This window comes from Trachemys scripta, chromosome 2 (genome assembly GCF_013100865.1).
Source record: "Trachemys scripta elegans isolate TJP31775 chromosome 2, CAS_Tse_1.0, whole genome shotgun sequence".
Classification (NCBI taxonomy): Eukaryota; Metazoa; Chordata; order Testudines; family Emydidae; genus Trachemys; species Trachemys scripta.
Window position 1 is genome coordinate 40,823,942 of NC_048299.1, and position 27,870 is coordinate 40,851,811.

Consider the following 27,870-nt stretch of genomic DNA (forward strand, 5'->3'; position numbering starts at 1 on the left):
ACGCACGAGTGGTCTATCCGTCCGGACATCATACATTCCATCTTCCAGAGGTGGGGGTTTCCCCAGATAGACCTGTTTGCATCTCGAGACAACAGAAAGTGCCACGTGTTCTGCTCCCTACAAGGTCGAGCTCCGGGCTCCCTCTCGGATGCGTTTCTCCTTCCCTGGAAAGACCACCTGTTTTATGCCTTCCCTCCGTTTCCTCTGGTCCACAAGGTACTGCTCAAATTGCGCAGAGACCAGGCACAGGTAATTCTGATCGCTCCAGCGTGGCCGAGACAACATTGGTACACCACACTGTTGGAACTCTCGGTTCAGACACCGATCCCGCTTCCATTATGTCCGGATCTCATATCTCAGGACCACGGTCGGCTGCGTCACCCCGACCTGCAATCACTCCACCTCACGGCGTGGCTGCTCCATGGTTCACCCAGGCAGAGCAGCAATGCTCGCACTCTGTCCAACAGATTCTGCTGAGCAGTAGGAAGCCCTCAACACGCACCACGTACCTGGCCAAGTGGAAGCGGTTCTCCTGTTGGTGCGAACAACGAGCCACGTCCCCGTTGCAGGCACCCATTCCTCTCATATTGGAATATCTCCTCTCCCTAAAACTGCAAGGGTTGGCGATATCTTCAATCAGAGTTCACCTGGCTGCTATATCAGCCTTTCACCCCGGGGAACTCGCGTCCTCGGTATTCTCTAACCCGATGGTCGTTAGATTCCTCAAGGGCTTAGACCGGACGTACCCACAACAGCGTCAGCCCGTCCCGACGTGGGACCTTAATCTGGTCCTCTCCAAACTCACAGGTCCTCCATTCGAGCCACTAGCCACCTGTTCACTTTTGTACCTGTCCTGGAAGACAGCCTTCCTCGTAGCCATCACCTCAGCAAGGCGAGTTTCTGAACTCAGGGCACTTACATCCGAGCCCCCTTATACAGTTTTCCATAAGGATAAAGTGCAGCTTCGTCCACATCCTGCCTTTCTCCCTAAGGTGGTTTCTCCATTTCATATCAACCAGGACATATTTCTCCCGGTCTTTTATCCCAAACCACATGCCACTCGCCAGGATCAACGTTTGCATTCCCTGGACGTACGAAGGGCCCTGGCCTTCTATATTGACCGCACAAAGCACTTTAGAAAGACGACGCAACTCTTCGTTGCAGTAGCCGACCGAATGAAAGGCTCACCGGTCTCCTCACAACGCCTATCCTCCTGGATTACGTCTTGCATCCGGACTTGCTATGACCTGGCAGGTGTCTCAGCACCGCACCTCACCGCTCACTCCACGAGGGCCCAAGCTTCCTCGACTGCTTTCCTGGCACATGTTCCGATACAGGACATCTGTAGAGCGGCGGTTTGGTCATCAGTCCACACGTTTACAGCTCACTATGCACTAGTGCAGCAGTCCAGGGACGATGCTGCATTCGGGTCAGCGGTTTTGCACACAGCAATGTCTCACTCCGACCCCACCACCTAAGTTGGGCTTGGGAGTCACCTAATGGAATGGATATGAGCAAGCACTCGAAGAAGAAAAGACGGTTACTCACCGTTGTAACTGTTGTTCTTCGAGATGTGTTGCTCATATCCATTCCAAACCCGCCCCCCGTCCCCACTGTCGGAGTAGCCGGCAAGAAGGAACTGAGGGGGCGCCGGGTCGGCTGGGGTATATATTCAGCGCCATGAAGGCGCCACTCTAGGGGGCTCCACAGCCGACCCGCCGGTGTTGCTAGGGTAGAAAATCTTCCGACGATCGTGCACGCGGCGCGCACACACCTAATGGAATGGATATGAGCAACACATCTCGAAGAACAACAGTTACAACGGTGAGTAACCGTCTTATCTCCTGAGCTGCTTGAAGGGCTTCGGGTGTCGATGGCACCTGAAGCTGGTAGGGGCCTGCACCGCTATCTGGAGTCACAGGGATGGGCTTCATCACTTGACTTGAGCTGGGGTCCGACTTCCCAAAGGATGTGTTGAGCTACATGGCACAGGTCATGGCTTGCCCCCAGCCCTCTCCTTTCCCTTAGGGGAGGTAGGAGATCTTCCTGCACAGTCTTTTTCGGCTTCTTGACCGGAGCCATGGAGGGGGCCCGGTGCCAGCTAATGGATGGCGCCGGCGGAGCACTGTGCACAGAGGCTGTGGTGCTCGGTGTGGAGTCGGACTGCTGCTCCTGTGCCGGAGTGAGTGCCGACTCCATTAAGAGTGCTTTCACATGGATATTGCGCTCCTTCTTCGTCCTAGGTTTAAAGGACTTGCAGATATGGCACTTGTCACTTATGTGCCCTTTGCCTAAGCACCTTAGGCAGCTGGTATGTGGATCGCTGATGGGCATAGTCCGTTTGCAGCGATCACAGGGCTTAAAGCCTGGGGACCAGGGTAATGTCCCGTCTCCTGCTGAGTCCTGTTCGGGACTAATGAAGAATTTGAGAACTACTACTAAGGGTAACTAATAAACTACTAACTATATACAGCTATATTACAGGTTTTCAAAGTTGTCAAGAACAGAGAACAAAACAATGCTAGCCAAAGCAGCAGATGTTCCAGTGCCATCACTGGTGACAAGAAGGGACTGAGGGTGTGGGGAGCCAGCGGTGCCTCTTATACCGCGCTATGCGGGCGCCAGTCCAGAGGGCACCAGAGCCGGTCCTTTATGGACATTGCTGAGGGAAAAACTTTCGGCACTGGTGCATGTGGCGAGCACACACAAGTAATTTGAAATGTACATGAGCAAGCACTTGAAGAACCACCCCCACCTCTGAAAGATGGATCTGGTGAGAAGAAAAAGACTTTCTGAGATGATCTGCCCAGAACGTTCCAGGCTTCTGGAAGGTGGGAAGCTTCAAGGTGGATGTAATGTTTCACACAGAAGTCCCACAGGTGACTGGCCTCTTGACAAATGGTGGAGATGCACGCTCTTCCTGGTCTGTTGATGTAAAATATGGCTGCCATGTTGTCCATAAGCACTCATAAGACTTTGCCTGTGAGCTTGGGTAGGAACACCTGGCATGCTAAGCAGACTGCTCTGAGCTCTCTGACATTTATGTGCAAGGAGAGCTCTTCCTGAGATCACAGGCCCTGAGTCCTGAGGTACTCAAGGTTAGCCCTCCAACCTTGATCGGACACATCCAAAATTAGGGATACTGCCCGTTGAGGGGTGACAAAGAGAACGCAGGCATGCACTGCTTGGGACCCCTCCAGTCGAGGGAAGTGAGGACCGGGTCAGGAACTGTAAACACCAAGTCCAAGTGGTGGCGGCTAGGTCAGTACACTGAGGCCAGCCATGCTGTACCATGTAAGTGCACGCAGCCATGTGACCTAAAAGTTTGAGGCAAAAATGGGCTGTCATGACAGGGTGGGCCTTGATCTTGGGTATCAGAACTGACATTTTCTGGAAGCAAGCCTCTTAGAGGAAGGCTCTGGCTTGAGTAGAATTGAGCACCACACTGATAAACTCTATCCTCTGGACAGGGACAAGTGTAGATTTTTGTTCGTTTATCAATAGGCCCAGGGCATGGAAGATAGCTTGGACCAGACTGATGCTGGCTTTCACCCGGACCTCAGACTGGCCCTTGATCAGCCAGTCATCAAGGTATGAGTAGACTCTAATGCCTTACCATCTGAGGAAGACCACCACCACTGCCATGCATTTTGTGAAAACTCCAGGGGCTGCCAACAGGCCAAAGGAGAGGATGGTGACTGGACAGTGGGTCTGGTTTATGATAAACCTGAGGAACCTTCTGTGACCCTGGAAGATGGAGATGTGGAAATAGGTGTATTTCAGGTCGAGGGCAGCGTACCAGTCCCCAGGATCTAGGGAGGGAATAATGGAGACTAGGGAGACCATGCAAAACCTCAGCTTATTGAGATAGCTGTTGAAGCGATGCAGGTCTAGGATGGATCAAAGACCCCCTTTGGCCTTTGGGATTAGGAAATAGTGAGAGTAAAACCCTTTCTTTCTCTCAAGTTCTGAGGCACCTTCTCTCCAGTCCCTACCCTCAGGAGGTCTTGCACCTTAGACTAGAAGTTGCTTGTGAGAAGGGTCCCTGGAGAGGGACAGGTGGAAGAAAACTGAAGGATGTAACTTTCCTCCACCATACTCAGCACTCAATGATCTGAGATGATGAGGAACCATGCTGAGCTGAAGTAGGAGAGTCAGTCTAAAAACAACGGGGTGGGGGGCAGGATCTGGAATGGAAATTGATATAATGCTCTTGAGCCCCCCTTCCAAAGTTCTGCTTGGGGTCTCCTGGATATCTATTCGAGCCCAGTAGCAAGGCTGAGGTGTAAAGGAATGACTGCCTGCACTTATAATCTGTGCTTCATTTTTTCAACAGGTCTTGGCGAGGTGGCAGAGATGAGAAGCGGGCAGGTTGCTGAGGTCTGAAATGCTTCCTCGAAAGTGCCAGAGAGTAGAGGCCCAGCAATCTGAGAGGAGCCCTGGAATGTTTCAGGTGCTGGAGTTTCTAATCCATCTTTTCAGAGAAGAGGGAGATTCCCTCAAACAGAAGATCCTGAATGGATTGTTGAACCTCCGGTGACAACCCCAAGGATTGGAGCCAGGAGCATCTTCTCATGACCACAGCCGATGCTACTGTTTTGGCTGCCATGTCAGCTGCGTCTAGGGCCACCTGGAGGGAGGTCCTGGCTATGGTCTGTCCTTCCTCCATCAGAGCGGAGAACACTTGCCCGGACTCCTGGGGCAGCAAGTCCTTAAACTCTGCCATCGAGTCCCAGACATTATAGTCCTACCTCCCGAGCAAGGCCTGCTGGTCGGAGATGTGGAGCTGTAACCCACCAGTGGAATAAATCTTTCTACCAAACAGGTCCAGCTTCTTTGAGTCCTTTAGCTTCGGGGTTGCGTCGTGCAGCCCTTGCCTGTCTCTTTCGTTGGCCGCTGTGACCACAAGGAACCGGAGGGGGGGGGTATTATAGGCTTTCATACCCCTTGGCAGGAACATACTACTACTTCTCTGCTCTTTTTGAAATAGGGGGTAGAGAGGAATGGGTCTGCCATAGGGACCTGACTGGACCCATAAAGGCTTTGTTGAGGGCTAAGGCCACCTTTGATGGGACCGCTGTGGCCAAGATGTTGATCAGGCTGTATGAGGACTCTTTAAGCCACCTCTACCTCTAGCCCCAGGTTAGAAGCCACCCTTTTCAATAGCGCCTGGTGAGCTCTAAAGTCATCCTGCAGCACCGAGCCATTCAGTCCCGTCTGGGGAAGAGGAGGAGACCTGCACCAACCACATCACACAGGCCTACTCCTGAGTGTCAGTACTGGAGTCAGGATCAGGTGCTGGATGGTGTGGCGAAGGGGCTCTTCTCTTGGGCACCACTGACTACGAACAGTTGGAAGGTAGCCATGGTACTGGGGGGAACCCCCATGGATTCCAAAATGGCCATTGGACCCGCATAGGCCACTGCCCTCTGGGGCAGGTGCATGCATGGGGATCTGGTGGGATGTATGTCAGGTACGGGTAACAGCCCCTTGACTGGGTGCAGGACTCTACCTCTGACTCCAAGTCAGCTTGGGGAGACCAGGAGGGGGTCAAACCTCTTGCTTCCACTGGCCAGTGCTGAGGATCCAGGGATTGGTACCAGAGCGGGGAAGTTTCGCTGATGTCAGCAGGGACGGTTTCCCTCGCCTGGGTCAGCAGTATCAGGAGAGTCATCAGGTCCTTGGCCGCTGTGAAGGCCTCTAGGTGGGACAGCACTGCGATCCCGCCATTGCCATGGTGTTCCCCAGGTTTCAGTGGATGGTCCTGAACCAGATTCAACAGCATCTGCGAGCAGGGCAGAGGTGACGATGTCACTTGCTGAACAGGGGTGGAGTAGTGGCCCAACGCAGTTCGCACTCTGCTGGACTCCCCTTGCTTGTTCTTCCTCGGTTCCGGGAGCATCCCCTCTTGGACCATTGTTTCTTGTGCTTCTTTCTCGGCACAGGTAAAGGGGAACTATGCCGAGGAACCCATGCTGCTGGAGGAGCACTCTGCACCGATGTCAAAGTACTCGGTGCCGAGTCCAACTGGCTTGGCTCTGACGCTGGTCTGAGTGCAGCTTCCATCAAGATGGCGCTTAGCGTAGCCTCCCTGTCCTTTTTTGTACAAGGCTTGAACTCATGGCAGATCTGGCAATGCTTTTACACATGGGCTTTTCCCAGACACTTCAGGCAGCTGGAGTGTGGGTTGATCACCAGCATGGGCTTGCCCCACGAGGCACAGGGTTTGAAGTGCAGAGATCGGGGCATGCCCAATCCCAAGGGTGGACGATGCCCCTCTAAGCTAACTGTATACACTACTGCTAAAGAATAAAACTGAAGTAACTAAACTTGAGAAAGAAAGGAGGAAACAACAGACTCACTGATTGAATGCCTTTCCGAGGAAAGAGAAGTTGTTCCAGAGAAAAGCCTTTGACAAGGTCCCTCACCAAAGGCTCTTACGTAAATTAAGTTGTCATGGGATAAGAGGGAAGATACTTTCATGGACTGAGAAGTAGTTAAAAGGGTAGGAATGAATGGTAAATTTTCAGAATGGAGAAGGGTAACTAATGGTGTTCCCCAAGGGTCAGTCTTAGGACCAACCCTATTCAACTTATTCATAAATGATCTGGAGAAAGAGGTAAACAGTGAGGTGGCAAAGTTTGCAGATGATACTAAACTGCTCAAGATAGTTAAGACCAAAGCAGACTGTGAAGAACTTCCAAAAGATCTCACAAAACTAAGTGACTGGGCAACAAAATGGCAAATGAAATTTAATGTGGATAAATGTAAAGTAATGCACATTGGAAAAAAATAACCCCAACTATACATACAATCTGATGGGGGCTAATTTAGCTACAACTAATCAGGAAAGAGATCTTGGAGTCATTGTGGATAGTTCTCTGAAGACATCCATGCAGTGTGCAGCGGCAGTCAAAAAAGCAAACAGCATGTTAGGAATCATTTTAAAAGGGTTAGAGAATAAGATGGGGAATATCTTATTGCCCTTATATAAATCCATGGTAGGCCCACATCTTGAATACTACGTACAGATGTGGTCTCCTTATCTCAAAAAAGATATACTGGCATTAGAAATAGTTCAGAAAAGGTCAACTAAAATGATTAGGGGTTTGGAACTGGTCCCATATGAGGAGAGATTAAAGAGGCTAGGACTTTTCAGCTTGGAAAAGAGGAGACTAAGGGGGGATATGATAGAGGTATATAGAATCATGAGTGGTATGGAGAAAGTGAATAAGGAAAAGTTATTTACTTGTTCCCATAATCTAAGAACTAGGGGCCACCAAATGAAATTAATGGGCAGCAGCTTTAAAACAAATAAAAGGAATTTCTTCACACAGCGCACAGTCAACCTGTGGAACTCCTTGCCTGAGGAGGTTGTGAAGGCTAGGACTATAACAGCGTTTAAAAGAGAACTAGATAAATTCATGAAGGTTAAATCCATTAATGGCTATTAGCCAGGATGGGTAAGGAATGGTGTCCCTAGCCTCTGTTTGTCAAAGGGTGGAGATGGATGGCAGGAGAGTGATCACTTGATCATTACCTGTTAGGTTCACTCCCTCTGGGGCACCTGGCATTGGCCACTGTTGGTGGACAGGATACTGGGTTGGATGGACCTTTGGTCTGACCCAGTATGGCCATTCTTATGTAAAAAGGAACTGAGACAGTGCAGGGCCAGCTGGGCCCCCTTATACTGGTGCTTGAGCATGCGGCACCAGAGGATGCTAGAGCTGGGCCGATGGATACCATTGAGGGAAAAATCTCTGGCGACTATGCACATGGCACACATGCACCTAACATAGAATGTACATGAGCAAGCTCTCGAAGAACCACCACGTTTTCCGTTTTAGTAATTTTATGTGATAAAGATGAGGATTTTTAGTATGATTTTTTTATTCTGATAGTGTGCCTTTTTAAACAAATAAACTGAAGCCAGTGGTGCTGTAAAAACTGATGTTCCAGAGTTATATGGAGCATCCAATACCACCACTTCTGCCTTATGGGTTTAGTAATACAAGGCCATAATATGACTGTGGCATATTCTAGCCCTCCCTCAAAGCATCATGACACAAAAGCCCAACTTTCAATGATGTTATGTAATCTTCCTGATTCTGTTTTGGGCCTTCTGGAATTCATTAGCCTGCAATATCCTACAAGCCAGCAACTGTCCAGACTGATTTACCATAGTAAACTCTATTCCTAGCTACCACCTTTCTACTCAGATGCAAATCAAGATCTCAGCAAAACTTCCTTAAACGCTTATGACTGCAGACAGAAAAGGCTGTTGAAGCTGCAGCTTTGTTTCTGAAGACAGAATATCAAAAGAGTTAGTGAGAAAAAATAGAACTAAAAACAGGGGGTCATGTGGGGCTGGATGTTCCTAGCATTGATGCGGAAGTAGTAGTGACTGGTAGGAGATAAATCACACTTAACCCGCAATAAAATTAGACCCCCACTGAGCCCCTAAAGAGAGTTGCATCTCCCTTGCCCCCAAAGAACAGAGTTCTTAAGTGTCTCCAGTTCTGTCTTAGTTCACTGTTTGCTTTACAAATTGTATCTCTCACCGGCTGGAAAAGCTATTTTCACTTGCAAAAAACTACCTTTTCTCCCTATCTAATAAGTGGACATAAAACACCTTTTTGTTTTGTTTTTCATAATTCTTTAGTTGCAGAACTTTTCACACCACTTTCCTGTCAGTGACAATTTGGGAAAATAATTACAACTACATTAATTGATATAACAGATACATGTGCTACATGCTAATTGTCACATGCTTGAAAAATAAACCACCTCTGTTCTTAGACACTGTTAGACATCTTCATTGATAATCTCTCAATTAAGAGTTGGCTAGAATTGCATATACACCTCTACCCCGATATAACGCAAAGTCGGATATAACGCTGTAAAGCAGTGCTCTGGGGGGGGGAGGGCTGTGCACTCCGGTGGATCAAAGCAAGTTCGATATTACGCGGTTTCACCTATAACGCGGTAAGATTTTTTGGCTCCCGGGGACAGCATTATATCAAGGTAGAGGTGTATATTTCATGACTGCTCCACAGTTAACAACATTCATGTGGAAGGATATGAGTATTTTTTATCTTGCACATGTTAGATTCTATAAAAACTTGTTAATGATTAAATCCACTTAATTTCCTTTTTTCTTGGAAATATATTAAAACAGTTACCAGCAAATAATCCAGTAAACCCATGCTCAGCAACAATTCTCTTCATTACTGTCCATGTTGATGTGGACCTCTTCTGTGATACTAGATAGAGTACAACAAAATATAGTGTGAATTAAATAATATACAAATTAATACCACCACAGAAAAGTAATAAATACTCTTGAAAATCAGAGGGATCACATCAATCAAATGCACTAGCTGTTTTTATTTTAGTCACATTTTAAATTCATTTTACATTAATTTTGCACATACTGATGGAAAATGAAGGAGTTGTTTTATTATTTCATAAGTATCACATGGACCTCAATTTATCTGTTAGATATTATCCTGCCTGACTGCAATGAGTTAAATCCAAGAAGGCTTCTGAGGGAGAAGCAAACCAGAAAAAAAAATAGTGGCAAAGATAAGGATGGGGAAATTATAAATTGGGGAATGCTCCTGCTTTGCTCCCATAAGGCTGGCCTGGTTTACTCTGCTCAAGGCCAAAAGCCTAGGATCAAAGGTGAGCCTAAGCCTTAAAGGTGCTGGCCCAGGAAAGAAAGGGACTGAGTGGATTGTCAGCAGTACTGGCTAGAAATGAAGACAGATACAAACAAACTGCAAAAAGCAGGTTAGCTCTACCGGTTCAGAGATGGAAATACAGTGGGCCTAACTGAGCTATGGATAGAGAGGTAAAGAAACAAGCGTACAGAATTCTTTTTTGTTTTAATCCTGTGATGCATGGTCAGAAATGGTTAAACATCCTGCAGAATAAATGACTCAAATTCAATCCTTAAAGACATGTGGGGAGATAATGTTTGTGCTTTTGTGTATTTACATATATATGGGTCGTGGTCAACAATGTAATCAACAATCCCTGTCTATGCTGCATGCTGATGATTCGAGATAAAAAAAAACGTTACTCACCTTCTGGTAACTGTTGTTCTTTAAGATATGTTGTTCATGTTCAGTCCAATCAGGTGTGTGCATGCGCATGTGCATAGTAGCCAGGGGTGGCTCTATGTATTTTGCTGCCCCAAGCACGGCAGTGAGGCAGGCTTCAGCGGCACGCCTGCGGGAGGTCCACCGGTCCCGCGCCTTCGGCGTATCCGCCACCGAATTGCCGCCAAAGCGGCGGGACCGGCAGACCTCTCACAGGCATGCCGCCGAAGGCTGCCTGACTGCCGCCCTCACAGCGACCGGCAGGCCGCTCCCTGCGGTTTGCCGCCCCAGGCACGTGCTTGGTGTGCTGGTGCCTGGAGCCGCCCCTGACAGTAGCCGGATGATTTTTCCCCTAGCGGCAACCGTAGGGTCGGCCTGGGCACTCCCTGGAGTCGCGCCTTCATGGTGTCCAATATACAGCCCTGCCAACCTTGCACCCCCTCAGTTCCTTCTTGCCAGAACTCCAACAGAGGGGTAAGGAGGGTAAGTATTGGAATGGACATGAACAACACATCGAGTGCTTGTTCATGTCAATTCCAATCAGGTGACTCACAAATCCAAGTTCACGAGGCGGGGTCGGAGTCATCCACTGATTGAAGCACTGCTCGTTGAAGGCTGCATCGTCTTGGCCTGTTGTGTAATCACATAATGTGTGGCAAAAGTGTGGATGGAGGACTATGTCACTGCTCTGCAGATTTCCTAAGTAGGAATCTGAGTGAGGAATGCTGCTGATGAAGCCTGCGCCCTGGTGGAGTGTGCAGTGATTGGGGGTGCGAAAACCCCCACCAGGTTGTAGCACTTATATATGCTGGATGTGATCCATGACTAAATGCGTTGTGAGGACACAGGTAGATCCTTCATTCTGTCTGCTACCGCCACGAACAGCTGGACCGATTTTTCTCAACGGCTTTGTTCTTTCGATGTAGAAAGCTAGCACCCTGCGAACTTCTAGTGAGTGGAGTTTCTGCTCCCTGCCTCTAGAATGCGGTTTAGGGTAGAACACCGGGAGAAAGATGTCCTGGTTGATGTGAAACTGCAACGCAACCTTCAGGAGCAAAGCAGGATGGGGCCTGAGCTGAACCTTGTCCTTATAGAACACGGTGTAGGGAGGCTCTGATGTTAGGGCCCTGAGCTCCGACACCCTCCTGGCCTAGGTTACCGCTACCATGAACGCCACCTTGTAAGAGAGAGAGAGCAGGGAGCATGTCACTAATGGTTCAAAGGGGCGTCCCATGAGCCTAGAGAGGACCAGGTTGAGGTCCCAGACAAGGACAGTCTGACCGACATCAGGTATAGCCTGTCAAGCCCTTTTAAAAACCGTCTGACCATTGGGTTAGCAAACACAGAGCAGCCCTCCATGGCTGTCTGAAAGGCCGAGATGGTGGCTAGGTCTCGGAGCAGCCCTTGGTCAGTCAGTTGTCGAGGTAAGGAAACACCTGTACCCTGTGCCTGCGGAGAAATGCAGCGATGACTGCCATGTACTTGGTGAAAACACAAGGTGCTGCTGACAGGCCGAACGGGAGGACTGTAAATTGGTAGAGGGTTTTGTTCACTATGAACCTGAGTGGTGGGTGATCGCAATATGAAAGTACGCATGCTTTAAGTCGAGGGCGGCATACCAGTCTGCTGGATCCAATGAGAGAATGATGGAGGCCAGAGAGACCATGCGGAACTTGAGTTTCTTCACAAACTTGTTGAATTCTAACAGGTCCAGGATGGGCCTGAGGCCACCTTTGGCTTTCGGTATTAAGAAATACCGGGAGTAAAAGCCCTCGCCCCTGTGCTCCTGAGGAACCTCCTCCATTGCCCCTAAAGATAGGAGCGATGGTACCTCCTGGATAAGGAGCTGCTCGTGAAAAGGGTCCCTGAAGGGGGACGGGGAAGGGGGGTGAAAGGGCGAGAGGGTACAGAATTGGATGGAGTATCCCCTCTCTATCGAGCAGAGCACTCATCGGTCCGCGATGAGACGGGACCATGCACGATAGAAAGGGGACAGTCGAGAGGAGAAGGTAATTCGGGATGGATCCATTGTTAGGTGTGGTACACCATTCTCGCCCATGCCTTCAAAAGGCCGGCTTGGGCCCTGAAGATAGCTTGGGTTGACCCGAGCACTGGACAGAAGGTTGGTGCGGCCTTCTCCTGCCGTTCCAATTCCACCTTCTTGACCCAACTTGGAGGTTGTGCTGAATAAACCACTGCTGGGGCTGTGGATGGAAATGTCCCACTGTGTCAAAGGAGTATAGAGGCCCAGGGACCTGAGGGTGGCTCTGGAATCTTTAACGCTGCTCAGCTTTTTGTCCATTTTCTTTGAGAAGAGAGTCTCACCCTCAAAAGGCAGGTCTTGAACAGTTTGCTGTACCTCGTAGGCGAGGCCAGAAACTTGAAGCTATGAGCCCCTTCTCATAGCTACACCAGTAGCCATGGCTGCTGCATCTGTCCTGTCCAATGCCGCCTGAAGGGAAGCCCTGGAGATCAGTCTCCCTTCCTCAACCAAAGCCGAAAATTCGGCACAGGAGTCCGAGGGGAGCAACTCCATAAATTTAGTCATCGCTGAGCAGGCATTGTAGGAGTATCTGCTGACAGCCTGTTGGTTGGATATACGGAGTTGCAGTCCCCCTGTGGAGTAACCTTTTGCCTTAAAAGGTCTAATTTTTGGCATCCCTATTCTTGGACAAAGGGCCTTGAAATCCTTGTCTTTCCCACTGGTTAGTGGCAGCCACCACCAGGGAATCAGGCTCGGGGTGGGAATAGAGGTGTTCATTGCCCTTGGGCAATAAAGTGCCGGTGCTCATTGCACTTGGCTGTAGGTGGCAGCAAGGCCGGGGTCTGCCAAAGGGTCTTGGTCATGTCCGTTATTGTTTTTATTAGTGGTAAGGTGATACAAGTAGAGCCGGAGGGAGCCAGTATGTCCACCATAGGGTCTGCATCATCCACAACTTCCTCCACTTTAATGCCCAGAGCCTAGGTGACCCAGCGCAGCAGCTGCTGCAACATCTGGAGTCTTCCAGAGTTGGGGCTACTGAAGTGCCCGCTAGGGCCTCATTTGGTGAGGAGGAGGAGGAGGAGACCACCAGGGTAGGTGGTTGCTCCCTACCGTCCCCGCCTGAGGGATCTCTTGACCCCATGGGAAAAGCAGTAGGTTGGTCTGGTCCCGCAGACGTGAAAGGCACAGGTGTCGATGCCGACGTCAGGCCCCCTGCCGGTGCTGGTGCCTAGTGCAGCATGAGTGCCAGGATTCCTGTGGGTCCTGTAACAGTTGGTGCCAATGACGGAGGCATTGGCGGTGCCGTTGTAGGTGCTGAGGGTGTGTTTTGCGCCAAAGCTGCAATCAGGGCCACTGATACCTCCGGTGCCTGTGCTGCAGTCGGCGCCGGTTCTGAGAATGGCACCAGAGGTGCCAGTGTTAACGCCCAAGGCACTAGCTCCAGTGCCAACCGTGGTCGAACGAATGTCGCAGAGCCACAGATGCTGCACCTGAGTGGGACCCCTGGCTCCGACCCTGGGCTTGATGAAAACCCCATGGAGTCCAAAAGGGCTACTGCTATGGATTTTGCCACTGAGGGGCCCACTGCATCAGGCGGGACTGCCTATGGTGCCATGAGGAGGAGGATCTGCTACTGCTATAGTTCGAATGGTATGAGTCCGACTCTGAGTAGGAGGACCAGAGTGGCGCTGCTCCTCTCAAATTAGAGCGTTAAGAAGCAGGGGACCGACTGCGCTCTCTGGATAGTGGAGCTGGAGCAGGTGGGTGCCGAGGTGATGGGGATCAGCGTGCCATCATCACTGGCTTTCCCTTAGTGTGCACAGGGGGTCAAGATGGAACCTGCAGTGCCGAGACACTCTCCTGTCTTGGTGGCGAGAACGGCATCGTGAGCCTCAATAGCCTGCGCTGCCTCAAAAGCCTCCGGGGTGGACGGGAGTGGTAGATGTTCCGATGGGTGCGGTGAGCGAGACAGGCCCGGACTTGACTGCCTTGCTTGGGCAGGACTCAATGCGGCCCCACTCTGAGTTCCCGAGCCATGGTCCAACTGAGGTGCCACTGGTGGCTGGTCCCTGGATTTTGCCGAGGGAGAGCGACCTCTCTTTGACCTCTTTTTCTTCTGCACCAGTGATTGGGACCGGTGCCAAAGGCTGGAATGACCCTGAGAGGTTCCATGACGGTGCCTAGCTTCCTTGCTGGCATCTTTCTTTGGTGCTGGATCCTTCGAAGATGGCACCAGAGCACTCTGTGCTGAAGACAACGTGCTGGGAGCAGGATCCCCGGTGCTTGGGTCACATAGCTAAGTACTGGTGATGGACCCACTTCAAAGACACCCTGATTACCTATTGTTCCCCGAGGGACTCCAACTTGTTAAAGAAGGCCTCATATTGTATAAAAGATCCTTCAGTCCCAATCCTTCTTATCTCAGATCTGCTTAAGTTTTATCAGGGGAAGTTTGAGTCACAAGATTGAGGTCCCAGTTATGCTGGTACTCCCTGAAGAGGATATCGGACATTGGACTATAACTTATTAACTAAATTCTAAAGGAACTCTTTGCAACCACAAAGCACACCATCTTTGCTATGAATCTGAACCTCAAAAATTGAACTCATGTCTATATGTAAATTGATCTTTTAACCATACTCTCTCTCTATTTTTTTTTAAATACATTTTAATTTAGTTAATAAGAATTGGCTGTACGTGTGTATTCGGGTAAGATCTGGACTATTCAATATCCTGGGAGGTAATGTGTCCTATCCTTTGGGATTGGTAGCACCTTTTCTTCTATAGGATGAAATAAGATTTTCAGAAATCTTCACCATATTTGATTTGAGAACCTGGATGGAGGCCTGAGGCTGGGTTACTTCAATGGAACTGTGTTGATGGTTTCTGGGCAACAAAGGATGTAATAAAGAAGCTGTTTTATGCTGGCTTGCTAAATCTAAATATTGAAAATATCCACCAGCTCTGGGGATTATCTGCCTCATTCTTTGCAATTCGCCCTAACTGAGTGACCTCAGCTGGCCCGCACCGGGACCCCAGTCACAAACCCATTTTCCTAGACACTGTATTCCTTTTGACAAATAAATATACTTTAAAGAAACAGTTTTTGTGTCACTTGAATCAGCTGCTGTCACAGGGCCCAGAGGAAAAGGGCTTACAGATGTCAAACACAGCTGGGCCTGTTGGGAAAATGCAGTTGGTAAATGGGGGGATTGCTGCTCAGAAATCCAGTCCTTGATTGCTAGAACCATGTGGTTCCACCCAGGAGGGGTGAAGGTAACAAAACTTGTCACTCTAAGGGTACACTTAACAGGGACTAAAAAGGGTCAAAAATTTAGCTTGTCCTGTAACTATGACAATACCATTCATACAATGTGTTAATTCTGATGTTCAAGTACATTAAACTAAACTGCATATTTACCTATACTGAAACTTTAGTTATAAACTTTGCTTTTTGTAGTGTGCAGTTACCTTTAGTTTAGTGAACAATAGATAATACTGGCCTAGTGATTTAAGAAACAAGAAAAAACTGGCCTCTTGTGGCAAACTGAATCTACAAGATCACTTTATGCAGGTACTGAGTGTGGGGGGAAAAATATAGTGCCCTATGCCACTGGTTGCCTCTAAAATTACACTTACACTATCAAATCCACTACACAGTGTGCACATCCACATTTAAGAAAGATCTTAAACAGACCATCTGTCTTTCATGATATTTTGCTCTTGACATACTGTTCTCATTGTCCTATAGCACCAAAGTGGTAGAATGTGGGTTTTTCACTAGGGACTTAATCAAAACAAACCCACGCCCATATACGCAGCAAAAGTGCTCTTCAGATTTGAAGGAAATATGAGGCCCAGCTGAAGCTGTTTTCCAGCCCTAACTTGAAAGGGGACTAGGAAAACAACACACTTCTGGATGCAGTCACAGAGAACACTCAACTGCAACAGCAACCAGTCCTAGTGAAAGACTAAACTAGTGCTATTCTAGATGAGCAAAGCTAAATTTCAAACTAGATATTAATCTAATTAGACTACTTACATGAATTTCAAAATAAGTTATTACATTCTCACTTCTGACTCAAAGTAGTGGTTGCAGAGACATTTTAATGTATACTAAATTGATAAAACATATGACCAATAAAGTAAGACCCACACTGTAAAAGAATTGAAATTAAAAACCGTGGCACAATTGTCCAAAATGGAACTAGCAACCTGAAGAGAAATGCCTTTAGGACGATCACACCACAAAAATAGTTAGTTTACTTGAGATAATGAAACCACAGGCTAAACATTAGGATAGCCTTATTTTCTTGTAGGCCATCTACATTTTAAGTCTTAGCTTTGCAAGAACAAGTTTAAAATTACTTAGACAAGTTAGATATGTTCCAGTCACCAGGGCTGATGAAATACATCCTAGAATACTCAAGGAGCTTACTGAGGAGGTATCTGAGCCACTAGTGATTATCTTTGAAACGTCATGGAAGATGGAAGAGATTCCAGAGGACTGGAAAAGGGCAAATATGATGCCCATCTATAAAAAGAAAAACAAGGACAATCCAGGGAATTACACCAGTCAGCTTAACTTCAGTACCGGGAAAGATAATGCAGCAAATAATTAAGCAATCAATTTACAAACACCTAGAAAATAATAAGGTAAGTAACAGCATGGATTTGTCAAGAACAAATTGTGTCAAACCAACATAATAGCTTTCTTTGACAAGGTAACAAGGCTTCTGGATGGGAGGAGGGAGGAGAGTGGTAGATGTGCTATATCTTGACTTTAGTAAGACTTTTGATACTCTCGCATGATCTTCTCATAAATAATCTATGGAAATACAACCTAGATGGAGCTACTATAAGATGGGTGCATAATTGGTTGGAAAACCATTCCCAGAGAGTAATCATCAGTGGTTCACAGTCAAGTTGGAAAGGCATATCGATTAGGGTCCCTCAGGGATCAGTTTTGGATCTGGTGCTGTTCAATATCTTCATCAATGATTTAGATAATGGCATAGAGAATACACTTATAAAGTTTGCGGACGATACCAAGCTGGAAGGGGTTATAAGTGCTTTGGAGGATAGGATTAAAATTCAAAATGATCTGGACAAACTGGAGAAATGGTCTGAAGTAAATAGGATGAAATTCAATAAGGACAAATGCAAAGTACTCCACTTAGGAAGGAACAATTAGTTGCACACATACTATATGGGAAATGACTGCCTAGGAGTGAGTACGGCAGAAAGGGATCTGGGGGTCATAGTAAATCACAAGCTAAATATGAGTCAACAGTGTAACAGTAATGCAAAAAAAGCAAACATCATTCGGGAATGTATTAGCAGGAGTGTCATAAGCAAGACATGAGAAGTAATTCTTCCGCCCTACTCCTCACTGAGTAGGCCTCAACTGAAGTATTGTGTCCAGTTCTGAGCACATTTCAGGAAAGCTATGGATAAATTGGAGAAAGGCCAGAGAAGAGCTACAAAAATGATTAAAGATCTAGAAAACATGACCTATGAGGGAAGATTGAAAAAATTGGGTATGGTTAGTCTGGAGAAGAGAAGACTGAGGGTGGTTATGATAACAGTTTTCAAGTACATAAAAAGTTGTTACAAGGAGGAAGGAGAAAAATTGTTCTTCTTAACCACCGAGCATAGGACAAGAAGCAATGGGCTTAAATTGCAGCAACAGTGGTTTAGGTTGGACATTAGGAAAAACTTCCTGTCAGAGTGGTTAAGCTCTGGAATAAATTGCCTAGGGAGGTCGTGCAATCTCCATCATTGGAGATTTTTAAGAGCAGGTTAGACAAACACCTGTCAGGGACAGTCTAGATAATACTTAGTCCTGCCATGAGTGCTGGAGACTGGACTAGATGACCCCTCGAGGTCCCTTCCAGTCCTATCATTCTATAGACAAAGTGATCAGAACTTTTTTTTACTAGCCTGAAATTAAAAACAGTGGGAGAAGATATTCGTAAAGAAACTTCTACTGTTTCCACTTTATTTTCTAGAGGAGAGAGCTTTTATGTAACTACGTGATTCTGAATCAGAATCTGAAACTGAATCAGACTGCTCAAATCTGTTTCACAACAGATGGATTGCTAACAAAGTAAATTCAGTCTTTGATTACTCCATAGTGAAAATCTGATTCAATAGCCATTAAAGTTAATGGTATCAAAGGGGTAGCCGTGTTAGTCTGGATCTGTAAAAGCAGCAAAGAGTCCTGTGGCACCTTATAGACTAACAGACGTATAGGAGCATGAGCTTTCGTGGGTGAATACCCACTTCTTCGGATGCATGTAGTTGAAATTTCCAGGGGCAGGTATAAATATACAAGCAAGAGTGAGTAAGGCAAGAGATAATGAGGTTAGTTCAATCAGGGAGGATGAGGCCCTCTTCTAGCAGTTGAGGTGTGAACACCAAGGGAGGAGAAACTGCTTTTGTAGTTGGCTAGCCATTCACAGTCTTTGTTTAATCCTGAGCTGATGGTGTCAAATTTGCAGATGAACTGAAGCTCAGCAGTTTCTCTTTGAAGTCTGGTCCTGAAGTATTTTTGCTGCAGGATGTCTACCTTTAAATCTGCTATTGTGTGTCCACGGATGTTGAAGAGTTCTCCTACAGGTTTTTGTATACTGCCATTCCTGATATCTGATTTGTGTCCATTTATCCTTTTACATAGGGACTGTCCTGTTTAGCCGATGTACATAGCAGAGGGGCATTGCTGGCATATGATGGCGTATATTACATTGGTGGACGTGCAGGTGAATGAACCGGTGATGGCTGATCTGGTTAGGTCCTGTAATGGTGTCGCTGGTGTAGATATGTGGGCAGAGTTGGCATCGAGGTTTGTTGCATGGATTGGTTTCTGAGTTAGAGTTACTATGGTGCGGTGGGTAGTTACTGGTGAGAATATGCTTCAGGTTGGCGGGTTGTCTGTGGGTGAGGACTGGCCTGCCACCCAAGGCCTGTGAAAGTGAGGGATCATTGTCCAGGATGGGTTGTAGATCACTGATGATACATTGGAGAGGTTTACCTGGGGCCTGTATGTCATGGCCAGTGGAGTTCTGTTGGTTTCTTTCTTGGGCTTGTCTTGCAGTAGGAGGCTCCTGGGTACACGTCTGGCCCTGTTGATCTGTTTCCTTATTTCCTCATGCGGGTATTGTAGTTTTGAGAATGCTTGGTGAAGATTTTGTAGGTATTGGTCTCTGTCTGAGGGGTTGGAGCAGATACGGTTGTATCTCAGTGCTTGGCTGTAGACAATGGATCGTGTGGTGTGTCCGGGATGGAAGCTGGAGGCATGAAGGTAGGCATAGCGGTCGGTGGGTTTTCGGTATAGGGTGGTGTTAATGTGACCGTCACTTATTTGCACCGTGGTGTCTAGGAAGTGGACCTCCCGTGTAGATTGGTCCTGGCTGAGGTTGATGGTGGGGTGGAAGCTGTTGAAATCGTGGTGAAATTTTTCCAGAGTCTCCTTCCCATGGGTCCAGATGATGAAGATGTCATCAATGTAGCGTAGGTAGAGAAGGAGGATGAGTGGACGAGAGCTGAGGAAGCGTTGTTCCATGTCAGCCATAAAAACGTTGGCATATTGTGAGGCCGTGCGGGTGCCCATAGCGGTGCCACTGGTCTGGAGGTATATATTGTCATCAAATTTGAAATAGTTGTGTGTGAGGATAAAGTCACAGAGCTCAGCAACCAGTTGTGCTGTGGCATCATCAGGTATACTGTTCCTGACAGCTTGTATTCCATCTGTGTGTGGGATTTTTGTGTAGAGAGCCTCTACATCCCTGATGGCTAGGATGGTGTTTTCTGGAAGGTCACCAATACATTGTAGTTTTCTCAGGAAATCAGTGGTGTCACGGAAATAGCTGGGAGTGCTGGTGGCGTAGGGTCTGAGTAGGGAGTCCACATATCCAGACAGTCCTTCAGTGAGGGTGCCAATGCCCGAGATGATGGGGCGTCCAGGATTTCCGGGTTTGCGGATCTTGGGTAGTAGATAGAATAACCCCAGTCGGGGCTCTAAATCAACAAAACGTTGATTTGTTCCTGTGTTAATGTAGGGAGTGTCCTGAGTAGATGGTGCAGTTTCTTAGTGTATTCCTCAGTGGGATCTGAGGGAAGTGGCCTGTAGAATTTGGTATTGGAGAGTTGTCTGGCAGCCTCCTTTTGGTAGTCAGACCTGTTCATGATGACACCAGCACCACCTTTATCAGCCTCTTTGATGATAATGTCAGGGTGGTTTCTGAGGCTGTGGATGGCATTGCATTCTGCACGACTTCGGTTATGAGGCAAGCGATGTTGTTTTTCCATAATTTCTGCCTGTGCAGAACTTGAGAACAATGTAGTCCTTTTCTGGATTAAAGTTAAAAAACAAAAATATTTAAGGAGAGACAGTCCTCTTTTCTAATAGGGTGGGTGGGGTTAGGTGTGCAAACGATTTTTATGTTATTCCCGTCAACTCCAAAGAGTTTTTCCACAGAACATTGTTCATGTTCAGTTTATAGAAGAAACTTAGAAAAAAAATTATCATAAGAGTTGCATTTAATTTGGATAAATATTAGGATCCCATGAGACCCTCTTCCACTCAATTTGACTCCGGAATTCACCACTCAGATACCTTTATTTAGCATTCAGCAACACTAGACCCAAGCTGTCCAGGCTCAATTGCAGGGGGTGGATGCAGGGTACATCACAAAACCAAGTTACATAGCCAAACTTTTCCTTATATACGTCTTTACTAACACCTGCATTTCTGACTACACGTTATATCACGCACTTCATGATTGGCTTGGTTGCTTTTCAGGAACTAATCCCTGTACAGCATGCTCTGTCCATATGCAATTCACTATAACCTGATCTCTACATTCCAGATTTATCTTGTCCATTGTCCCTAGTACCAGGGTATTCCTGCTTATCTTAGCTAGAGTGACTCCAGCCTAATGTAGATAAGGGTGTAACAAGCAACTTAATCTTCCATTCATGCCCTCTGAGAAATGAAGCTAAACAGTGACATGTCAAGTTAGACATACAATGTTCTACAGTTTTTCTTAACTGAAACAGTATTACAGAAAACATCACCAGCTTCTCATTTTTTCTCTCCTCCGAGTCATTAAAAATACATAAAATAGAACAGTTCCCATGAAGTATTCCAGAAGACATTACAGCACATAGAACGGGAAGGATAGCTCAGGGCTTTTGAGCATTGGCCTGCTAAACCCAGGGTTGTGAGTTCAATCCTTGAGGGGGCCATTTAGGGATCTGGGGCAAAAATCTGTCTGGGGATTGGTCCTGCTTTGAGCAGGGGGTTGGACTAGATGACCTCCTGAGGTCCCTTCCAACCCTGATATTTAAAAAAAAAAAAAAAAAACAGACCAGGGCAAATTACAGCGTTTTGTGATACATCATAGAAGAAAGAATATGGGGATGATTTAAAGTCCCCACTAGAAATCCATGTAACTAAACAGAATTATGTTTTAAGATTTCCCATCTTTATTACTTCCAATTAGTAATATGCACTCCTGTGCACAAGGCCAACAATGGCTCTTCTTCCCATTTAAGCCCCACAATAAGACGTAAGTGGTACAGTGGACTTTATTTGAGCCCTCTATGCTGGGGAGAATTTCACCTTTGAACAGTGGAATGATAGATAAAGATAGCTCCTAAGGTAATCTAAAATGTAAAGAACGTGCAGTAATCTCGTTCCAAACAACTTACAGTTTAAGGTCTCATATTCCCAAATTTCAGTTTGTTTGTGTGTTTTCACCACATCAAATGGTAAAGTTACTGTAGCTGCAATCTATTAAAGAGTAAAGAGATTTTATTAATATTTCACTTAAAATGTCACAGCAACACAGTGTGAGAGTGAGCCCAGGCTAGTGGGTCAGAGGGCTCAATGGTACCCCAGTTCTAGATGGCATCCTGGGGGGAATCGGTCTCACACAGTATCTCCTTCTTCTAGATTCCTGGTGTTTCCTGTCATTTGTCTGTCTTTCAAGCCCTAATCCTGAAACTGGATCCACTAGCTTCCATTCCAGTGCATCACTGGGGGATCTGGACTTTAGATTGTAAAACCTCAGGGAAAGTGACTACAGGTGAGTCGCATCATACGCTCATTTAACTTGTGCGAATCAACTATACGTGCTCGGCAAAAAAAAAAGAAAAACAACAAGATACCTGTAAATAGTGGAGGTGATTCCACCCACCATTCCACTCAATGAGCGTAAGTCCTGGAGTGAGCGCGAGATGGGAGACGTGAATCTGCTGTTCCCTCAGTCAGTCTCAGTTCCCGCGTGCCTCTCATAGTGTGAGCATCTCGCCTCACTGAGTGTGATTCTAGTGTTTAAAGATACATATTTTTCGTACAACATGGCCCCAAAACACAAGCCAACTACTTCATCTGGTGCTCAACCAGAGAAAGAGGAATCTGTTCCAACACTGGAGGAAAAACTGGCTGTGTTGGACTTATTGAGAGACGGTATGTCAGTCTCCAACGTGGCACATAAATATGGCCGCAATGAATCTATCATCTGTTCCATCAAGATTCGAGAGAGAGAAATTCGTCAAGCCATGGCATTAAGTGCTCCAATAACTACTAAGGTGACAAGCCAGGTGCGTGATAAGACTTTAGTGAAGACTGAAAAGGCATTAAACTTCTGGCTGGAAGACATGAACCGCAAACGTGTGCATCTCGATGGCAACACGTTGTGAGAAAAGGCTCTTAGCCTCTACGCGCTGTTGAAACCTCCTGCCAAAGAGGGACAGCCTTCTGATGAGAAGGAATTCAAAGCCAGCCAAGGTTGGCTTAACAGTTTTAGGAACCGCTTCAACCTCAAAAACGTGCAAACTACTGGTGAAGCTGCATGTGCCAATGAAGAGGCAGCAAAAGCCTACCCCGAACAATTAAAGAAAATCATAGAAGAAAAGGGCTATCTTCTGGAACAAGTTTTTAATGCTGATGAGACTGGGCTCTTCTGGAAAAAAAATGCCCAACCGCACTTACATTTCAAAATCAGAAGGACAAGCCTCTGGCTTCAAAGCAGCTAAAGACCATGTGACTGTGTTGTTTTGTGGCAATGTGGCTGGGCATTTAATAAAGCCGGGCTTGCTCTACAGGGCTGCAAATCCCCGTGCCCTGAAAGGCAAGAACAAAAATCTCCTGCCTGTGTTCTGGCAATCAAATAAAAAGGCTTGGGTGACGGCAGCATTATTTCTGGATTGGTTCCACAAATGTTTCATTCCGGAGGTCAAGCAGAATCTTGAAGAGAAAGGACTTGACTTTAAGTATAGACAATGCTCCTGGCCACCCTGTGGCACTTCGTTTGGCACATAACAATGTTGAAGTCGTCTTTCTCCCCCCCAATACCACCTCCATCCTTCAACCTCTCGACCAAGGCATGATTCGCTGTTTCAAGGCCACGTACATGAGGCTTACGTTCTTATGGATATGTAGCGCTATGGATGCTGATCCCAATCTTAACGTGATGGAGTGTTGGAAGTCCTTCAACATTGCTCACTGCATCACTTATATTAAACAGGCAATGGATGCAATCAAGCCTGAAACAGTCAATGCATGTTGGCGAAACCTATGGAAATGTGTGAATGATTTTAAGGGTTTCCTGACCCTTGACGAAGAAGTGAAACACATTGTTCAGGTGGCCATGCAAGTAGGTGGTGATGGCTTCGTCTATATCCTTAAGGAAGAAATTGAAGAATTAATTGAGAGCCATAGAGAAACATTGACTAACGAAGAGTTAGAGGAACAGATAAAATCGTCTACAGAAGACGAAGATAACGACGACGAACAGGAAGAGCCAGCAAGTTGGAATCTTCATAAATTTGCTGAAGTGTTCCAAGCAGCAAAACACTTGAATGATTTAATTTCTGAATACAATCCCGCTATGGAACAAAGCCTCAAAATCACATGTAGTATTACAGATGATTTGAGACTGTATTAAGAAATGTTTGAGCAGCTCAAGAGACAACAGCGACAGTTGCCGATCACTATGTTTTTCCAAGGAAAAACAACCAGCAGCAGATGAGCCTACGCAATCAACTTCTCAAGCTGAATCAGAGCCAACCACTTTGTCTACGACTCGGTCTCTGTCACCCAAGCTCTCCATCACCTCCATCTCCTGGATCAACATCAAGCCCTGATGACCCCCTGTAATTACCCGCTGTAATTAAAAATACAGTACTGTAAAATTATATTTTGCATATGTACTCTTTATTATATACTGTACATTACTGTATACATTATATATTTATACATATTACTGTACAGGGTTGTATACACAAAACCATGTACCGTATACAGTACTTTATGGGCGATTTAAGGGATTTTCCAGGGTAATTTTGACTATATGCGATTTTTGCCTTACAGGCTGACTTTGGAACCTAACCCCTGAGTAAGATGCGACTCCACTGTATACTGAGGTGTGTGCTTTGTCCATGATCAAACACATTAGATTTTGCCTTACAGTACTCTATCCACTAGAGTTTATTTTGCAATTTCAACTACGAGATCTCCCCACCAAAACAATGCCTGGTACTGTATCTACCCACCGATGATTTGGTATTCCCTCACTTGATTATATATATTTAAAAGAGTTTGAACACACAGTACACATATATGCTACAGAAAATACTGCATGGCTATGCTAATCACAATGCTGTGTTTATCATCTGTAAAAAAAAACCAAACCAGTGAAACAGAATTATTTTTAAAGTTTGATTAAAACCCCAAGACAACAGCATTTTTAAATGATTGCTGCTTACTATAAATTGTCCAAATGAACTGAAGTCAACCATATAACAATCAACTGAGTTTTCTGAGAGGTTGTGATTCCACCATTCCATTATGTCAATAATGATCTTGAAATGAAGTTGTGAGTTTAAAAACAAATTAGTAGGTCTTTCTAACAGCTATGTATCTTAAAAATGTAAACATGCAGGAAAGTATGAGAACATTTTGAATATCATTAACTCCCCACCCCACAGGCACACACCATGTTGTCCTTGTTAAAAAAAGGTGAAAAGACAGCAATTATACTATGTATAGGTTAAAATAGATATAAAAGCTATCAAGTATCTGAAAACAGCATATTCTAGCTTTGCTGTTGTGGTTACTTTGAGGCCTAACAGTTGCCCACATAGTGCTTCTTTTCAAACTAACCATTTTCACAAAGTTAACATGATTGAAGTAATGTGGAAATAATAGCCAGCTTTGGCAAAGTTCAGGCTAACTGTAGGCTTCAGCTGTGATTGTTCCCTGAACTCTGCCAATACTTCTTTTTATTTTATTAACTGCAGCTACAGACTCCATGATTTAACAGGCTGCTAAAATTTGTAGTAATAGAAAAAAGTTCTAAGAAGATTTCCAATCAAAACTACTTAGATATCTTTTACACTTGTATTTTACTTTAACATTTTATTAACTAACGAGGAGTCCAGTGGCACCTTAAAGTCTTCTTCCTCTCCAAGTGCAAACAGATGGACATCCTACCAAATGGACTGAAGGTAAAAAAATCCATTGCAATTGACATATTTTTAACTGTTAGTCTTTAAGGTGCCACCGGACTCCTCGTTGTTTTTGTGGATACAGACTAACACGGCTACCCGTCTGATTTTATTAAATGTTTTCCAATTTGCTTCATTTACAAATAAAAGCAATAACAATTCAAGTGTTTCATCACCAGATGACTGCATTTTATGTATAGCTAAAGACACATTGATTCTAACCTTGTGTTCAACAACATATTCACAATTTGTGGGAGAATCTCCTGTAATTTCACTCCTTGTGTTTTATTAATTACATATTCAAACTCGCAATGAATTGAACAGTTTATTTATTAGAAACATCCTAAATGAAGACATGTTAGCATGTGGTGTGGTAGAGGATATGGCATTGAACAGAGCACTCTGGAGGGAGAGGACTCATAGAGAGAACCCCATCTGACGGGATTAATGCAAGGAAGAAGTTTGCTTAGAAATATCAGCAACAGAAACGTAGACTTACAGAGCCAGCTGTTGCCCCTGAAGTAAAGCTGATCATAAATGTTGGTTCATGTGCATCTAATGTCTTGCACAACCGCTTCTTGATGTGTTCATAGTTATACCAGTATATTGCTATGGAGATAGAAAAAACAAACAAAAAAACCCAAATCTCCGAAACCAGAAACTTGCAACATAAATCTGTGTACCAAACACAGAAGAACAAATTCATTCCCCTTCTTTATCTCTTAGACATCTAAAAATGCTACTGTTTGCATGCTCTTACCCTAAGAATGCCAGAGCAAAGAAAGGGAAGAAAAATCCGAACAAAAACAAAAAAGGGGAGAGAGAGAGAGAGAGAGAAATACAGAAAAGAATGCAAATTTAAAAAGAGAAGGAAGGAGACAGAAGACTGGGAAAGAGAAAGGAAGACAAGAGGACTGGCACAAATCAAAAGAGGTAATCCTCATATTTATGAAAGAACTGAATGAGCAGGATACACAACCAACAGCTGTGCTGTTCTTTTTTTTTTAAGCAACAGATCAATAGATTGAAAACTGTGTGTATTTATTTGAATGTGTAATATCAGTCATAAATGGCTGAATATGTATATACAATTATGTCAATGTGCAAAATTGCACACCCATACATATTTGTCACATATTATCATAATTCAATATGCTGTTAAAATTAATAGAAAATTGCATACTTAACTTTCACCAAATGTGGTTGTAAAGCTTTATTTCTAAACCAAATTTACAAAGGCATTTGCACTTATTGAGAACTAAGTCTACAGCAAATTTTCAATTATAAAAATAATCCATTTTCTGTTCAAATGAAAATAATCTGAATATTTCTTAAAAGGCTGAACATACTCTCCTCTTCCTCACATCCATACTCAGCATTCAAAACACAGCCAAAGGGATATTCACTATTACAATAATTCTAAATGATCATCTCAATGAAGGTTGTCGCTAAAGTGCCTATTATTCTGTGGGAAAAACAAAAAAAATTTGATGCTACTTGAAGTTGAGGTTTACAATGACACTGAGCTCATCTTGGAACTTTGCTACACTGATAACTAGACAATCTTTCAAACACTTTGGAGAGGCAGCCCAAGATTTCAGCAGGATAGTTCTAAAACTGTTTGAGGAAAACAGGTTTCAGAGTGGTAGCTGGGTTAGTCTGTACAGCAAAAAGAACAAGGAGTACTTGTGGCACCTTAGAGACTAACAAATTTATTTGAGCTTAAGCTTTCATGGGCTAAACCCACTTCATCAGATGCATGCAGTGGAAAATACAGTAGGAAGATGTATATACACAGAGGATATGGAAAAATGGGTGTTACCATACTAACTATAATGAGAGTAATCAGGTAAAGGTGGACTATTATCAGCAAGAGAAAAAAAAACTTTTGTGGTGATAATCAGGATGGCCCATTTCCAACAGTTGACAAGAAGGTGTGAGTAACAGTAGGGGGGGAAATTAGCATGGGGAAATAGGTTTTACATACTATTAAAGTAAAACCTAATTAAAGTAAAACCTATTTTCCCATGCTAATTTTCACCCACGAAAGCTTATGCTCCAATACATCTGTTAGTTTATAAGGTGCCACAGGACTCTTTGTTGCTTTTTACAAAATGGCAGATGAAATTCAATGTTGATAAATGCAAAGTAATGCACATTGGAAAACATAATCCCAACTAATCATATAAAATGCTGGGGTCTAAATTAGCTGTTACCACTCAAGAAAGAGATCTTGGAGTCATTGTGAATAGTTCTCTGAAAACATCC

At 45.3% G+C, this 27,870-nt stretch overlaps 1 protein-coding gene across 1 annotated transcript in view; it reads right to left on the reverse strand.

Annotated features, from left to right (window-relative positions):
• Positions 1-27,870, reverse strand: part of SLC25A40 (solute carrier family 25 member 40) — an 84,474-nt gene that overhangs the window by 18,107 nt on the left and 38,497 nt on the right. The window contains exons 9-11 of the mRNA XM_034760384.1: positions 26,102-26,211; positions 21,802-21,883; positions 9,183-9,263 (exon numbers count right to left, since the gene is read on the reverse strand). Coding sequence (XP_034616275.1) covers positions 9,183-9,263; positions 21,802-21,883; positions 26,102-26,211 — 273 coding nt within the window. The remainder of the gene's footprint in view (positions 1-9,182; positions 9,264-21,801; positions 21,884-26,101; positions 26,212-27,870) is intronic.